Consider the following 18,259-nt stretch of genomic DNA (forward strand, 5'->3'; position numbering starts at 1 on the left):
TATGACTCAGTGCTAAGGAGGTGTAGCAGTGACATAAATAGATCCAACAAGTTGAAAAAGGCCGCCTAACAAAAGCTGGGAAAAAAAGAGACGAAAATGAAGGAGAAATAAATGAAAAGTGAGAAAGGACGACAGTGACGGCCTGGCATGCTCCCAGTGAAGAGCAGCGCCGCAATAAATGGCGGACACCTTGACAGCACTGTCAACAGGTATGATCAAACATGTGCAGGTCACTTTTGTTGTCTGACTGCATCAACAATGATCCCATACAGCAACACAGGGCCATGTTCCTCTTTTAAAATAGCCCAATAATATGGCCCTGTCACTGGATGGAGAGCACAGCGAGACACTAAGACAACGCAGCACAGGTCCTGGCTGGGTGTCTGTGGAGCTGCGGCATGACTGACTGCCTGGCTACCTCTATAGGGGTTCTCTTATAGTGGGAAAGATGTACATCTATAGCTGCACATGAGGATATGTAAACGTTATCTCAATCAAATGGAATCTAATCACTCTCTCTTAGATGATGTCACATTAGCAGTTTCATAAGTAAAATTGAGATAATGAAGGGAATTCAATTTCATTGTTAATTCTTTCATCGTCAGATTTTTCAAGGATTTGATTAGAAAGTTGTTTCTGCCTCTCTCTCCATTTCCTCTGAGGACTCAATGGGACAATGAGGTTTGATTAAAAACTTTGTTGGGCTTTTGGTTGTTGAAGATATGCTCAAAGTCAATCCACATTGTGTACTACTGGATGTTACAGTCTGGTTGATTTGATATGGATGTTAACTAAGGGGCGGCAGTGGTTCAGGGGTAGAGTGACCGGATGGGGACCGCAAGGTTCCCAGTTCAAACCCGGGCTCCCCCAGAGTTATTGTCGAAGTGTCCTTGAGCAAGACTCTCAATGTGCAGGTTGGTGCCTTGCATGTTTTCCTCCGGCATCCGTGTGTGAATGGGTGAATGTGATGCACAATCTATGTAAAGCGCCTTGCATAAAGGTGCTATATAAATGCACCATTTAACTAATTGATTCACTGTCAGTCTAAGGCAGCCAAAACGAACAGCGAGGTTTTGGGCCACACGTGATCTGCCAGTAATCTGCCAGCACCACTGGCCTAATCATGTACTGTTGTTAGTAGGAATAAACACAGAAACACCCAGTGCCCCTCGAGGCAAAAACAAAGGGGGGAAAAGGATTTTGTTTTTCTTGTTTACCTAATAGATTCCCAGATTGCTCAAGGACAAACTGTCAAAACCAAACAAATTGTGAAAAATCACTGATAGTGTGCCCACTGCCCACTGCATAACCTAAGCTCTGCACATACTTTGAGTGCTCATTTCCCCGGACAGGGGTATGGACTAGTAGCATATGAAACCTGATTAAACAGCAAATCAGCAAAACAGCAATCAATCCAATAAAATGTTGCTGGGTCTTGCGGGTCAATCCATCGAGACCCAAATCAAATGCTCATTGTTCAATGGTGTGCAATGGATTTACGTAGATATGGAGGCTGGTGACCGGGGGTTGCAGGAGGGGGCTCTACCCCCATTGATTACAGCCAGGATAGATAGACGTCGCCTGGGGATGAGTCCTTCCAACATTCGCCATGGTTGCGTTTTGCCATGTACGTATGTTGTTAGGGTAATGGACTATAAAACATTGCCATTGATTTCTTAAGGAAGCCACGTAGGCGAACTAACCCAGGCCTACTGGAGGTTTTTGAAGCAACAGTTGAGGCACCGTGCAAGCTCAGCGCTCTGCTGGCCCTGCATGCAAGAACCGGTTCAAAGAGGGGTCATGTGTTGTGCAGTCAGTTCAAGATAAATTCCCTCAAAGGAAACATTAATAGTCAGGAGGATACAATGTGGAGGAGGAAATGCAAAATGGATACCTGGATAAATTTAAGGGGTGAGTTGTTATATTCTCATATTTCTTTTTGAACATGTCTAGGCTTGTTTAAAATGGAGGCCATTAAGTATAAATGCACATTCTTTGCCGTTAGTACATTTTTAATAACTTTTCACATTGGAAATGTATGCCGACTGTACAGTAGCTTTCTGTTAAGTATCAAGATCAGCTTTCGGGGGCAGTCAATGGGAAGATAACAACTTTATTTATTTTATGAATTTCATACACCGTATGAATACAGTATACGGAGTATAGAGTAGATCTATAGCTCACAGGTAGAATTGCATTTCACCAGAGGGATCAGGGCAGCCAGGATCAGGGCCCCAGAAGCATGCAGACAATTAAGGGTTCAATTCGTCATCAAAGGCACTTGGTGGACAGGGGTCGACTGGCTCACCCTGGCTGTCTATAACCGTACAGTAATAAGAAAGCCTCTCTGACCACCGGACTCCCCTGCCAGCCCTTAGTAACGTGCATGGGACATGGGCATTGTCCAGCTCTCACTAACCTGAGGTGGGGGGAGGCCTCCAGCACCTGGAGGACAGTTAGGTAACATGATGGGCCGCTCAGGTGTGCTGCACTGGCAGGACGGCGAAGGGTTAGCCATGCTCCAGTTCCCATTCAGGAAGATGTCACTGATTGACTGGTCAACGGGGGGAGTGAACCAATCATTCTGACTGGAGACACATGGGAGGTCGCTGCAGGAAGACAGAGAGGAATGAGATCGTTTGACGAAGCTGAGAAGTAGTACAGAAGGAAACGCATGTAGTAGACAACATCATCATATCATATCATATCATACTATAATTAACCGAATGTCTGAGTGTGTGTCCGTGTGTGTGTGTGTGTGTGTGTCTGTCAGAAACAGTGCCGTAACTCCTTACTGCCTGCACCAATCACTCCCACTTCACACAGGCATTGACCATATGCATATGGAGGGCGTAACGAAGCCCTTTTTTCAATTTGACACATTAATGATTATTAATTTATTTATTAGTCAATTACAAACGCACCCGGGCGCAGTACCCTTCACGGCCACAAGGGGGGGGGGAAATATCTCACAACGGGTAAGGACTAGTACACACAAACAACAATATGACAGAGGAAATGACAGTGGTGATGGTGGAGACACAAGGCCTGGAGTCATTTCGGCACACTCTCTTATCTTGAGAACTAATTTCACTCATTTTGATAGTGTCGCACGCCAAGGAAGATGTGATGAGACGGCAGGCTGGTACCTCAACATATTCACATTCATGAGACTTGACGCAGAGCTGCCAACCTGCACACATTTTGTGTACCAACCACGCAATTCTAGGTGTCTATACGCCTAGAATTGCGTGGTTGGTACACAAAATGTGTGCAGGTTGGCAGCTCTGCTTGACAGCGTGGCTTCTACACTGTAGGTAAATTATTATTAGATATCCGTCTATTCTCTATTGTGACTGACAAATATATAAAATCACACCACAGCACATACCACTGTGTGTCCATGGAATACACAAACACAAATCCTACAGTCACCCAACACAAAATCTTGTATTGAGTTACAGTGAATAAATCAGACTGATTTAACCCCTCAAATGTTTGAGGGGTTTCATCTCAACTGCTAGTGTAAATGACTTGAGCCATGGGTGATGAATATTTGAAGGATGTTTGAGTATTAGGCTGGAATTTAATGACATGCACTGCATGTAAACAGTGTGAGCTTGTGTGCTGGGAAAGAACTCAAACACAAAATGGACCTCACAGGGAATTAGTGCTCCACAGCTTCTGCACTTAAAATAATTAGCATTTTCTTTTTGTTTAGGTTTCCATGTTTGAAAAGCCTTTTCTATTATCATTCGGCCTATTCAATAACAGTCTGGGTAACAAGCAGTGCATCCAGCAAGCATTGATTAAATTTGTTCTCAGAAATTGGATTACATAATTACCGTACACCGAGCGCTCCTTTCAGTACTTGTCTTTCATGGGTTGTTCTGCAAATTGGTTGTTTTTGATTTATTTAATACTTTATTAACAATAATTGTAAACAGTGCAGTCAGTGGTACGATTGTAAAAAGTATAACAAAAACGCCTGGGGCTTAATTGTTTCAATTGTGTTCCTGGGTATTCAGTTCATGCAATATAAGACATCATTAACGGTAGAAGTAATGAACGTACAGCATGTACAAACATTCTGGGGTTAAATGTACAAAAATAGTTGGGGGGGGGGATTTCTGGGATTAAACAAATTGCAGGTGCTCTTTTATGGCGATTTTGAGGGAATCACTCTTTGATGTTTGTTGGAAGGGCATTCCACATTTTGGTGGCGATACAGGGTAGAACAAATGTGTCTCCATGTTTGTGCTGAAACTGGATTGAGTGATATCAGTGGAGCTGTCCATGCTGAGGCTTATTGGAATATAAATAGATATACGCACATGCCTGACAATTTCGATACATAGGCTACTGTAGGTGTGCATACAAATGCATGCACACAAATCAGTTCACACTTATACCACTGTGTACAGCAGCTCTATGCATGCGAATGCAGACACAGCAATGGGCTAATTGTTTTAGCATGAATATTAGGCGTGCACAAACAAGTCCACAAATGCCTGCCTGGGTTGTTTTGGCAACGTCCCTTTGTTCTTCAATTCACTAGATAGACTAGTGCACTAAGGAATGATTCATACAGTACTTACGGTATGGGGTCTGCAGTCATACAGCGAGTCCCAAAGCCTGGGCTGTTTACGAGGGAGTCCACCACACGATCCACCTCCAGGTTTTCAGGTCCATCCTTACTGTAAAAGTATTTAAACACCTTAGTCGATCCATCACAGCCATCAATGTAACCTAACCCATTCTGGGCGGGAACCCCTTTTGGTGTTAGCATTATGTTATGCTTTAGCTATTTTTGAAAAATCGAAGAACGACTGACATAGAAACATAGCTTTTTCAGAAAACTGTCAGGATGTAGAAGACATTTTTAGAATCTGTCTTTTTTGATATAACATAAAAAGCACCCATGATTCTCCCATGTATTTCACACCTATAGCCAATCGTTATGTACAGTATGGTCATGCATGAGGCCTCCCCGTCCGTACTCTGCATACTCTGCATATTATTACACAATAATAGTCCATACCCGTTCAGGGATATGACATACCCAAAGTATGTGCATACAATCTCTCCCGTCTCCCCCCCAAGGACCTCCCCCCCCCCCCCCCCCCCCCCCCGGGAACTTTAATGGATGTAGTGGTTGAAGCTCAATTTAGACTCAATTTAGACTCAATTTAGAACGGATCGGGTAGACCTACAGTATGTGGACGCTTGCAATTGTAACATATGGCCACATAGATGAGAGTACGAGAGCAAATGGATATTTTATGACAGGCTCCATGGCCTGCCCAAAGGAACTCTGGGAGGTGGAGTCATTGACTTAATCATTAAGATTTGCAGACACTACATGGTAATTGTGGGTTATCGCGCGTGTCATGGCATTGATTGTTTCGCAGAGGGCTTGGTTTAGTGAATCAGTGTGGATTACATGATCATTAGATGTAAATCCATCTGAAGATCCAAGGGGGTCTGAAGGGAGATTAGATATGGAGGCTGGGGCATCAATCTCGATACGTCTCAGACAAATAACTCAATGCTGATGCAATGTGCTATCGGGATCAGTAATCAAGAATGAGGATAAAAGCATAGACTTGGTTGAAGACGCAGCAACTGAATTCTCAATATACCTGTATGTGCCTGATGTTTCTTATTGCATTAACTTAACCCATTTAGACGATTCTACAAATGTCTTCTAAATCCTGACAGTTGTCAACGTATGTTTCTATGTCAGTGGTTCTCAAACATTTTCATATCAAGGACCCCCGACCGACCCCCATCTGCCGCCGACTCCCATCTGAAAATATGTTGTTCCAGGGACCCCCCAGAAGCAAAGATTTGAGTTAAAAACGTTGGCTCTGAAAGAATATATATTCAAAGATTTGCAACACATTTTCACGATTTTTCAGAAATAGCAGACCTACAAGCTATGAGCTTGTAGATCTGCTATTTCTCAATAGCTAAAGTATAACATAATGCTTAAAACACCAAAAGGGGTTCACGCCCAAAAGGTAATGTGTGTGTTCAAGACACTATGGTCTATATACTGTAATATGTAAGACCGATCATGCCGATACCACCTCAGTGGCTTGTAATTATTCTGTTTGGATTGCAACTACTTTTAGAAACTAAAATTATGTTTTTTGTACAGTAGGCACTCTAGAAGATGATCAAATAAACTAAACTCATAGATCCAAGAAACCCTACTGTACGTGTGCCAGTTCTCAATTTCAATCGCATTACCGAAAACATTACTGAATACACAAACTCTGCCCTTTACCGTGATGGTAGTGAGTGATTTCAAGCATGTTTCATAAAGACCATGATGATGATTTATTTTGTGCCATGGCTGTGGCTGGGATTAATACGCTGTTCACTGCCTCGTATAGAAGCATGTCCATGAAGGTCACATGGTCATTCCTCTGGCCACCAGAGAGAGCAATTGACGTTGTTCCAATGTAGAAATAGATTATGTGCAGCCATCTGTTTTGCCATTAACAATGGCTGTGTCATTCGGGGGAAACAAAACTATCATTTGAAGATGAACACTATGATGAAAGATGATGCACAGAAATAGAAATGGAACTAATGAGAGGTTTATCTGATAGAAATGGAACACCAGATAATTCAGAACATGCTGGATGATGGTCAAAGTGAATACCAATGTACTGTACATAGGCTCTTTGCAGAAAAGTCTATCTATTTAGGCCTATGCAGTATGCAGTCGTGTGAAGTGAGGGGCACTCTTATCATACATCATCATACATCATCTCATTCTGGCCAATCACAATTTGCGTTCTCACTTTTGTCTCAATGTTTGTATTTAACCACTTTTGTCTTCGATGTTTGTTTACACAAACACTCAAAGCTGGGCATAGGAGGTGCTTGCGCCCCTCAAAAAGAACCGCTTGTGGAAATGAAGCACTGCGTTTATACAGGGACACGTGAGTCGTATGCCTATGCTGTAATCAGCTGTCAGACAGTTTCTATTCTCATCTCAGCTGATCATTACGTCACTCATTCATACTCCAATCCAAGCTCACGCTCTTAGCGGGGCGTTCCTTTAAATATGGCTTTCTGCTTCACTATACAGTAGCTGCTTCCTCGACCACAGGCACTGCTGCCCGTGGCTGTTGACAAAGCTTGCCTCCTCCACCCCAGCCTCCACCTTTTGATCTAAAGTCTGGCATAGGGTCAAGAGTCTGGCATAGGCTCAAATACTTGGGAAATATGTCTGCTGATGCAAGCTAAATATTATTATGTCAATATATTGCTTACGTATTACTCAAACGTGTACACTGAATGTTGAACTGGAATGTGCGTGTGCATGGCTCTAAGTAAACTAGAATTCAATATTGATGAAGTAAACTAGAATTCACTATTGATAAAGTAAACTAGAATGTTGATATAGCTCTAATCCGATTAATGGCTTTAACGGTAAAATTGATTCAAGTTGTATGCTTCAAGTTTGCATGATTCAAGTTAATCTCATTAACTGTCTTGATATGTGCTGTTCTTGTATACCCATGAGGGGTTTTGCTATTGCTCTCTGATTTTTGCTTAGCATGCTGCTTCGACAAAACTCAGAGAATATCTCCCAGAGCGGAGCCAAGTTCAACTGTATTACATTTGTTACAATAAATGGTGAATCTAATTTGACGTGAGTGTTTCCTTAATAATTCCAAGATATAAAAGAGAATGAGAAAGAGAAAATACAATGAAAACGCTTACTTCAGGCACACAGTCAAGAATGAAGTAGATACTAGATTAAAAAAAAGCCTTCATAGAAAACCAATGCATACTGTATCAAAGTAAATACCAACAGTAAACACCTCTAGTAAACACAAGTTTCCTCGGGGCATGGCTAGAAAGATAATGTACAAACACAGAGCATTGTTGGCATTTTATACAGCGTCTTCCTTTTTCCCAATTTCTGAGACTCAAGCAGACTTTGACCACTGTGAACTTTGTATTTGTAGTTGGCTACTTGGCTACAGGAACAAGCACTTTTACTATTCATATATCAACATCATGTATCATGTAGAGGCATACATCTTCTCTCATGGCGTCTGCAAATCTACAATACTGTATGAAAAACTAACACAATTATGGAAAATCCTTTGTTGCTAAGCATTTTGTTGCAAAATAATTTGTGCCAGTGCATCCTGTGTCAACACTCTGGTTTTGAGCATTCAACAGATGTCTAAAACACGTAGAGGGGGTGACGTTATTCAGAGAGTACTTACATCTGAATATAATTACTGAAGAGTTGCCTCTCTTGCTTTCTGTAACACCTTGAATAATGACTTCCTCTTCCCAGGGCCTTATTATGTAGAGGTGTGTCTTCCATCCTTATGTACGTATTTATCAAAACCTATGTTGTATTAAACTCATGTAGCTTCCTGCAATGCATTTAGTCCTGTAGGGCACTAAATGTGTATATCCTCTACAAGTAAACGTATCTCTTCTTATATAACAATGACGATGCTTGGTACATCATTCTAGAGGAGGTAATGAAGGTGCGGTCAGCGAGGAAGTTGGACGCTATTATGGACCATCACTCTAATCCCCTTCACTTGGAGATTATGGGAAGGCTCAGCACCAGGGAGGAGAATGATGGATCCATTCTCCCCCGGGAAAACCGCTAGACTGAGACTGCCCTTTGTGCAGTTAGCAGGACGGGGACTAATTGGATGAATTGCTCGGTAACAAGCACTTCCAGTATACGGTATACTTCTGTGTGTGTTATCGGTATCTATAATTATAATGCTTTATAAGCATGGAATTCATCGGAAGTGGGTACCACGATGTCTATTATAACTTCACTTTCAAGAGCACCTTGCATACTCTGGGGTTTACCACCTGTGGTAACCTATCAGCACATGGTGTTTCCTGACCATTTATGCGTCCCAATAATTCCACTTCACTTCCACAAGGCTGTATGCCACAGACCCCGAGTTATTGGCACAGTTATACCTGTAGTTCTACTGTGAGGCGGAAACCCGCTTGACTGCAAAACTATATATCTTCAACCACTCAACTAAAATGGGTCATTGGTATTAACGAGGTATATGCAGTACACTGATGCTCACTGAGTCAACTAGTAAGGTGCAGATGCAGAACGCTCTAGTTAGCGCCGCCATCATGAGGGAATAATATCGTGTTAAAGTATCTCAAGGGAAAAGGCAGTTTTGGTAATTGACCGTGGGGAATGTCAAAGCCATAAAGGACGTGGGCACATAATTGTGTAACAAGATGAGTTCCAGCTAATTTTGTGAGGACTTCTGCATCTATGCTTGAAATGTCATCACCGCCCGCGCACACGCACACGCACACACACACACACACACACACACACACACACACACACACACACACACACACACACACACACACACACACACACACACACACACACACACACACACACACACACACACACACACACACACACACACACACACACACACACACACACACACACACACACACACACACACACACACACACACACACACACACACACACACACACACCTTTCCAAATAAGTTGAGGGAAGATTGTGGTTTCCACAGCAGTGTGCAAAGGGCTAGCCAGTATATTGGAAACGGCCAGTAAGATCAATCTATTAGAATGCAATGATCTCTGTGTGGAATAAGCCATGTTAAAAAATGAAAAAAGGGAAATAACTAACAAAACAATGATCTATTCTCCTCCTTTTACCAAGTGCCAGGATGATTACTTTAGACGAACCAGTTTCACATAACAGTATGTTTAATTATCTTGTGACACCTACAAAGTGGATATCTAGATTGTGCTGCCAAGGGGAATGGGAAAACCTGCCCAGTGGAAAAGGCAATGACAGCTTGATGTTACAAGAAATGAATGTGAACGCAACGCAGAGGTGGCGCTTTGACGGTTTTAGACAGATAACAGATGATACATATTACAATTCAAACGTGGGAATCAGCAGCACTTATGTTGTTAACCCATTTTGGACTGATGGCGATTAAAAAAAGGCTTCTAAATCCTAATAGTTTTCTGAAAAACCCATGTTTCTATGTCAGTGGTGCTCAACCTTTTTAATGTCAAGGACCCCCAGAATTATCTCTATTGGGCCACGGACCCCCATCTCAAAATATGTTGTTTCAGGGACCCGCCAGAATCAAATATTTTAGTTAAAAATGTTCTCTCTGAAATATATTTTCAAAGATTTGCACCACATTTTCACGACTTTAAAAAAATAGCAGACCTACAAGCTCGTAGCGCGCCACTCGGTGGCTTGTAGATCTGCTATTTTTCAATAGCTAAACTGTATAGCTGCTAAAGTATAACATAATGCTTAAAACACCAACAGGGGTTCCCGCCCAAAATGGGTTAAAGAAGAGGTGTGATTATGTTGTTGCCACTTTGAGCACACTGGTGTTGAGATTGAGAATAGGGGGGAGGAATATGTCATTACAGCAGAAATGCCAGCTCCAGGTTCTATCCAAAAGAAAATCACACCCGTGTGAACTGAGTGGTGCAATCCCCCCCCCCCCCCCCCCCCCACCTCCCTATCTCTCTCTCATTAGCAGCACTATCCCTCTCTGTTTCTGGCGCCCCCTACTGGTACTAATAAGTCATATACTCGTGCTCATGGCCACATAGGTAAGTAGACACGGACATTGCTGGTTGTAGAAGTGGTTGCACCACTCAAAAATAAAAAATCAGTGCAACTATACATGTATTGTTATAGTTACTGTACTGTGCTCTGTACTGTATTGTAGTGTACTGTGCCCTGTACTGTACTTTGATTATTTTTGGAATAAATCTTTGAGAAATGACAGAGGTAAGGTGGTTGCACACTGGGCACGTTTTTCTGAAAACCGATGGAGAAACGCCGCTAGAAATCCGAAAAAACGCGCTCGGTGTGTGGGGACCTTTACCGTGTGGGGTTCCCAGGAACATCCAGACCCCTAGGAACGCGCCCAGGGGGCCGACCCTGTTCCGGCGAGCCTTCCAGCATCCGAAACGGTCGAGAAATGACAGAGTTAAGGTCCTGATAGGGAATAATTATATTCTCTGTCTGTTCATATAAAATCCCCTTATTTTTCATTTTAACATGTTACATTGTGAGAGGCCGTGCAGCTGTGTACACTCCTCTGCTTTCCACTCCCCTGCCTTCTCCAGGGTCGAGACACTGCTTGGAGATCACTGCTCAAATGGGCCAGTCAACGTAACTGGTTTCAACCAGTTGCTACCCAGTATCACAGAACTTGCCATGTCAGGCCACACCCCTTTGCTGATTTCATGTCTTTATATATACAAATGAAAGTCCATCTTTCCTCATGTTACCCCGATCTCTCCTTAAGAGGTCGTGATCTCATCACTCGTGCACGTTTTAATTACTTTATAATAAATTGAACATCATCAGACCAGACTTCTCTCTTCTTAAATTATGCTCGCACTATGCTGAAAGGTTCCCTGACAGTCCCCACACACCGAGCACGTTTTTCGGATTTCTAGCGGCGTTTCTCCATCGGTTTTCAGAAAGACACGTCCAGTGTGCAACCACCTTTACCGTGTTGCAGCTTTCCGTGCTCGAACACATAATGGGTATGCACGTGACATCATCATCACAGTATTGTATTGTATAGCCCTATAGCTGTTACCGTCAAAAGCATTTACAGGCCCACAAGGACCCACACTCCACCCAAAATCATGTTTTTGAAGCTCATTCTCGAAAGCATCGTGTAGATTTTTACCCCCACTGCCCCCCACAGTTTACCCTACTTCTGGACGGGAACCCCTTTTGGTGTTTTAAGCATTATGTTATACTTCTGCTATTTTAGAAAAATCGTGAAAATGTGCCTCAAATCTTTGAATATACTGTATATTCTTTCAGAGCGAATGGAACAACATATTTTCAGATGGGTGTCGGCGGCCAATTAACATATAATTAGAAAAATTGAGATGCACTGATTTAAAATGTCGATGTCGGGCCTAAATGGGTTAAGACTGCCCTCTCCGTGAAAGCAGGTATGAGACGTGACATGTGACTCAGGCACTTTGTTCACATCCTCAGGGACACGCCAATCAAATCCTTCTCAAAGGCTTGAATATACACGGTGTGCCTCACGGTGCCTGCAATGCGCTGCAAAATGTATCGGGCCGTTTCAGCCTCTGATTGGACAACAACCCACCCACATGACAGGAAAAGTAGGAAGCAGAAGAATAATCTAGTCGGCAGATCACTGCGTATAATTTAGCGGTAACTAGATTCTGCCAAACCATCTAGTTTTATAACAATATAATACAGTATAATGCCCAGCTTGCGAGTATGCATGTCGGCTGTGATTGTGTAGAAACCCCAGCTGACATTTCCCTTAGGTTCAGTCTCAGTCTTCAGACGCACACGCATGCTGTTATCATTCTAATAAAGTTTGCACAGAACACAACATTTATTCTATCACTTCCTACATTGTAACATTATGGCAAAACTAGGTTACAATATTTACAATAATTACATATCCTACATACTGATTCCAAGGGCGTGGCATATTAGCATATTCATGAGGTGTTGTTCGTTCCTGCAGGCGTGGTATAATGGCATAATTACTGTATAGATCCTGGAACGCAGACAAAGCCAAGTCCAATGTGCTATAAAACTCCTTTATCCCATTTTGGGCGGGAACCCCTTTTGGTGTTAGCATTATGCTATGCTTTAGCTATTGAAAAATAGCACATCTACAAGCTCATACGAGCTTGTAGGTCTGCTATTTTTGAAAAAACGACTGACAGAAACATACTGTAGCTTTTTCAGAAAACTGTCAGGATGTAGAAGACATTTTTAGAATCTGATCTCAGGTCAAAATGGGTTATAGATGCTATTTGGGTGAGAACAATACTTGACAGGGACATACCGTACATCATTGACCAAACATAAATATTTTTGTGGATGTGTGAAATGCAACTTTAACAAAAAACCCTGTTCTTGGACACTGAATTCAAGAGAGGCAAAACTCCCAAGAAGAAAATGAAAATAAAAGTATCACAATAGAAGAGATCTCCTTCCAGGGTAGACAGGCATGCAAATAGGGACAAAATGCTACACAGGCGTGGGCAATATCCAAATGCAAAACAAACAAAATACAATACTTTTGGAATACAACTCCAAAGTGGCCATGTCCTTCCTTCACCATCAATGCACTACAGTAAACACTGCGCAAAAAGCATGGAATACGGATGTGTATATTACAGGAAACTTCCGTTAAACTTTCCAACAAACTCCGGTAAACTCCCGAAATGCACCATCATACCTGTATATTACTATTATGCTGCTAAACTTGAGGTTTGCGGGCAAAATACAGTGCCCATAATTGCCCATTAACTCCTCTTTTCACGCATTGAAAACATCCGGACACAGTCCACGTCAGTGCCTCACCTGATGAAGGTGGTTTGGGGTAGTCCATACATCCAGGGCTGCAGCTCCAAACTCGGGTATTCAGAGAACGGAGGAACGATCAGTGAGAAGATGAGGGACAGGCACACGAAGAGAGCAGGCAGGACCACCTACAGTAGGAACGTAATTATATGAATACCAATGTCCCACATCAGAGCACGCAACTCACTATTATGCGGAGCATGTTTCACCTTTATGCTGGATGAAGGACACAGACTCTGAAAGTGTACAAATGGACTCCTAATTTAACTCCCCTAGTTAAAATTACACTCCGGACAAATTTGTATTTATGGTATCGTAAATGTGGAAGCTGATGAGCAATAGAAACATCATTGACAGCTTTTCTATTAGCCGGTATAGGCATACTGTGCCATGTTAGGACCTGGTTTAATTTTCAAATGCTTATGTGTAATCACCTATATCAAGGTCACCTATATTCAGGGCTGCACATAAGTGGTGCGCAGGTGCGCATGCGCGGTAAAAATTTAAAATGCGCTGTCAATCAAGCGCCGGGAAGCGCTTCTGCGTACCAACAGCTGGGGCCGCCCAGAATGATTATTATGGCCAGAATACTAGAAAATGTTGTGGCGAGAGCATTTCCCACCGACTGCCACTCAAAGTGGCTACTGGCCCAATCACAGCGCGTCCTTACTCATAAGGGGGAGGATCCATGCTTCTTTCTGAGTGCTAGGAGCCTGGGAGGAGGCGGAGGGCGGTTGACAGGAAAACCTTACACAAATAGTTTCGTCTTCTCTTCTCCGTTTCAGATAGCAAACTACTGTAGTCCCCGGTGTAAAAGGTCATGCTTTGGATGCTTTGCACTCTTCCCATTTGCCGCTGTGCTTGTGTTTGTTTTCCGGCTGCTGGAGCAGCATGGTTGCTCGTGTGCGATGCCGTCTCAAAACCCGAATCCGAGGCAGAAACCATATTAGCGTCTCTCACAGCCTAGGCACCGGCCACCGACTTTTTACGGGTACTAAGGTTTTAGTTCCGACATAGTGGAGTGGGAAGAGTTTAAAGCATTGCGGACTGGCACTGCTGCTGCCCAACATGAACACCGTGTCTCGACATACTGTCCCTTATTATCGTAAAGTCGGGTAGTGTACACTGTTTATTTTTTTCACCGAGGAGCCATGTGTGTCTGACTGTCTGACTACGTACGTCGCCTCATCTAAAAACAAAAGGGAACTAGGGAAGCCTGATGTATGATTCGCCGTACGATGTGTCGCATGTTAAAAAAATAGCTGATCTGCAAGCTCACAACGTGTCGCAACACGTTGTGAGCTAGTAGATTGGTTATTTAAATACAAAATAATACAAAATCTAAATATTGCTTTGATGCTCATATCATATTATCCTTAAGTTGTTAACTTGTTTTTATTATAATATGCATTCCATAGGGCTGGACCACACATGGACCTAGATTTTAGCAAATTTATATATTTTTAATAATGGGATGAATCTACAACAAGAGCCATTCTAGGGCTAAATCTAGAGTTGCAATACCCTCCATTGACTCCCCACTCATCCAATAAATATTGTTTTGCTATAAGTTATTCATCCCTCTTTTATCCATCCGGCGAGACGGGTCGCCGCATTTTAGGAGCACCAAGCAACTCCTCCAGGTGCTCTTCTGAGTACTAGACCAAAAAAGTTGTGTGCAGCCCTGCCTATATTTATATATACACACTACATTATTTTAAAATAACAATGTTGACCCAAAGTGCTTCATAAGGCATAAAACAAACAAATAATTGATAGCAAAAGCCTTCACTGAGAACTGAGAGATGAGGTTGACCTGGGGGAAGAATCTGGAATTAGCAGATCAGAGATGTATTGTTGTGTAACTAATCCATTTAGGAAAGAAAAATATATATATTTTTAATTGGGATGGCTGTGTCTCAGGAGGTAGAGCAAGTCGTCCAATGATCCGTCGGTCGGCGGTTCGATCACGACTCCCGTCAGTGGCGTGCACAGATAGACACTAGGTGGTGCTAGACCACCTGCCCTTTGCCCTCTGGACAGCAATGTGCCCTTTAAAAAAAAAAAAAACATGGACCATGCTGACATTGATCAATGCTTGATAAATAGCTTTTTTTTTTAATCTATGAATCTCACACTATTAATCAGAACCAGTGTGTGTCCAGTGGAAACCTCGTATGAATCTGATCTCAGGTCAGAATGGGTTAAGGCAACCGGCCGGTTCCACATGCTGCACAAGGTTCTCTGTTTTCACTTGAGCCCTCTAAATGTCTGTGCATGCCAGGCACATGTGGAAGTGTCCTTGGGCAAGACACTGAACCCTACATTGCCTCCAATGAGTCGGGTGACGGGAAGGAAGTTTTTTCAGACGAGGGGAGGTCGGTGTGAGCTCGCCAACACTGGTGTGTGAATGTGGGAAGTGAGGACGCTGGCGTCGACTGTTCGCCGCTTCACCTCCCAATGTATGAATGAATGATCCGTTGTAAAGCGCCTTGAGCACTTGGAAAGGCGCTATAAAATGCAATTCATTCATGAATCAATTCTCTATTTAACTTACCTATACTATTAAGGTCCAGTAGTGCTTATACCTTAACATGAGGTAGGTGTGAAACATTATAATAATATAATGTATAGCATCATGCAAAATGCATGATGTCACTGTGTATGTGTGTGTGCACTGTGCACGTGTGCACAGTACAGGAGGGTACAGCCATGTCAATGAAATTGATGCTAGATCAATTCCATCTGCCTCAATGTTCCCCCACAGGCTACAGCCATTACTGTACATGCAACCTACAGTAGTTGTGGATGTGTGGGATAAAACCGCCCTTACCTGGCTGGCCACCCATTAATATGTTCCCCACCGACTTGTTTTGGCTGCTGTGAAGGCATTATGAGTTTGATTAAACACTTCCAAATGCCTCCTGTCATCACACGCCCACTCGGGCATAATTAATTTCTCGCTATTCTCTCACTGTTTTATCACATATTTTTCCAACCGTCCCAGAACTCCCAACACACACACACACACACACACACACACACACACACACACACACACACACACACACACACACACACACACACACACACACACACACACACACACACACACACACACACACACACACACACACACACACACACACACACACACACACACACACACACACACACACACACTTTTCGATTATTTGTCAAAGCTGTGAAATATAAAACAAAAGAGATCACGGACAGAATGCAATATACAGTTGTCGTTTACTTCTAGGGTGATGGTGTGTGTGTGTGTGTGTGTGTGTGTGTGTGTGTGTGTGTGTGCGTGATCGTCTTTCTCTCTCTCGTTTCAGTGGAGGATACTTAATATCAGAGGGGGAGGTTTGTCTACACTTGATTAATTGTGCGGCTGCAATTCGCCAAGCCAATTCCGGATGATAAAGTTGAAAAATACACTCCTATTTACGGCACAGAGCAACGGCTATGAAGAAGGATAAAGGGTGGAAATGAAACTGCACTTAACACACAACCCATTTAGACCCGAGGCCCATTCGAACCGTGTGGTGCAACTCCCCTCTCTCTCTCTCCCTCATTAGCAGGCAGTGCAGTACTACAGCGCCCCTACTGTCCCCTACTGGTGCTCATTAACGTCACATAGGTGCATGACCAACACATAGACGAACACATAGGTCAGGGTTCCCCAATAGGCGGCCCGCGGGCCATTTGCGGCACACAGAGCGCCCCCTTGTGGCCCATGAAAGAATTTCCAAAAATGTAAGGGTCCCAGATATAAATGGCATTAAATGGGGGTCAGTAGCCTATGCATGTCAAACTGGGCATCCTTTTCAAATGGGGTCTTGCCCTGAAAATGAATTTTCAGGGCAAGACCTCGACCTTGCGCGTGCAGACTCGGCCCCCAGCCTGGTACGCTAGTCAAGATATGGCCTTTGAGGAAAATTAATTGGGGAACCCTGACATAGGTGAACACGGGAACACGGACATTGCTGTTCCTTGGAGTGGTTGCACCACTCAAAAAACATTCTAAATCCTGACCCACGTTTTCTGAAAAACAGAACAGGGGCAGTAGGGATCATGTGGTTAGTGACAAAACAACACTAAAGAGGGGAAAATATTCTCTCTCACCCATTTTCTCTCTCTCTCTCTCTCTCCCCCCCCCCCGCTCCTCTCTCGCCCCCCAGCCCCCCCTCTCTTTCTCTCTAGACAGTGCAGTAAATGCAGGTGACAGCTCGTGCTTCTATTGTGTGAGAGAGGCAAACAAAGGGGAAAAAGTCATTATGTTCACAAAAAGCAAAGCACTCCCATGAACAATGCACAGGTTTATCACATTCTCTCAAGTTCAGTGAAGATAAAACAAAACAATAAAAGAGGATGAGGGATTACACTGCAAAGAGAGTATATAGACACCAAAACACAATACACGATTTACATTATTCACTACAATTAGATTGTGTTTAAGGTGAGACACTACAGGTGAATAGGGAAAAAAAGTTAAATAGCTCTCACAATGAAACTTCTCCAGTTGATTACTTACATTAAGACTATGATTTTTTTGTATTACAAGTTTTCTGAAATGATGTTTAAATATGCAAATTAGGCATTATATGCGCTAATTTGCATACATTTCGGGACGATAAATCTGAAGATCAGATAAAGCCAGGTTCAAAATTATTGTTTCATTTTGTTTACATAAGACAAAGGGATTTTAGATATCACTAATTATCACTCCATAAAAATAAAAAAATACTGTCAATAGAAAAAAACCGATTTTCGCCATGTTTTTAGGAATAAAATGTGATGTATGTAAAT

The 18,259-nt window shown here is 42.8% G+C and overlaps 1 protein-coding gene across 1 annotated transcript in view; it reads right to left on the bottom strand.

The window, feature by feature from the left end:
• LOC310876028 (phospholipid-transporting ATPase ABCA1) overlaps positions 1-18,259 on the bottom strand; it is a gene marked incomplete at both ends in the record, with an annotated part of 190,057 nt that overhangs the window by 86,166 nt on the left and 85,632 nt on the right. The window contains 3 exons of the mRNA XM_083789475.1: positions 2,420-2,609; positions 4,599-4,697; positions 13,439-13,566. Of these exons, the coding sequence (XP_083645601.1) occupies positions 2,420-2,609; positions 4,599-4,697; positions 13,439-13,566 (417 nt within the window). The remainder of the gene's footprint in view (positions 1-2,419; positions 2,610-4,598; positions 4,698-13,438; positions 13,567-18,259) is intronic.

Source organism: Protomyctophum parallelum (genome assembly GCF_964188405.1).
Source record: "Protomyctophum parallelum genome assembly, chromosome: 18".
Lineage (NCBI taxonomy): Eukaryota > Metazoa > Chordata > Actinopteri > Myctophiformes > Myctophidae > Protomyctophum > Protomyctophum parallelum.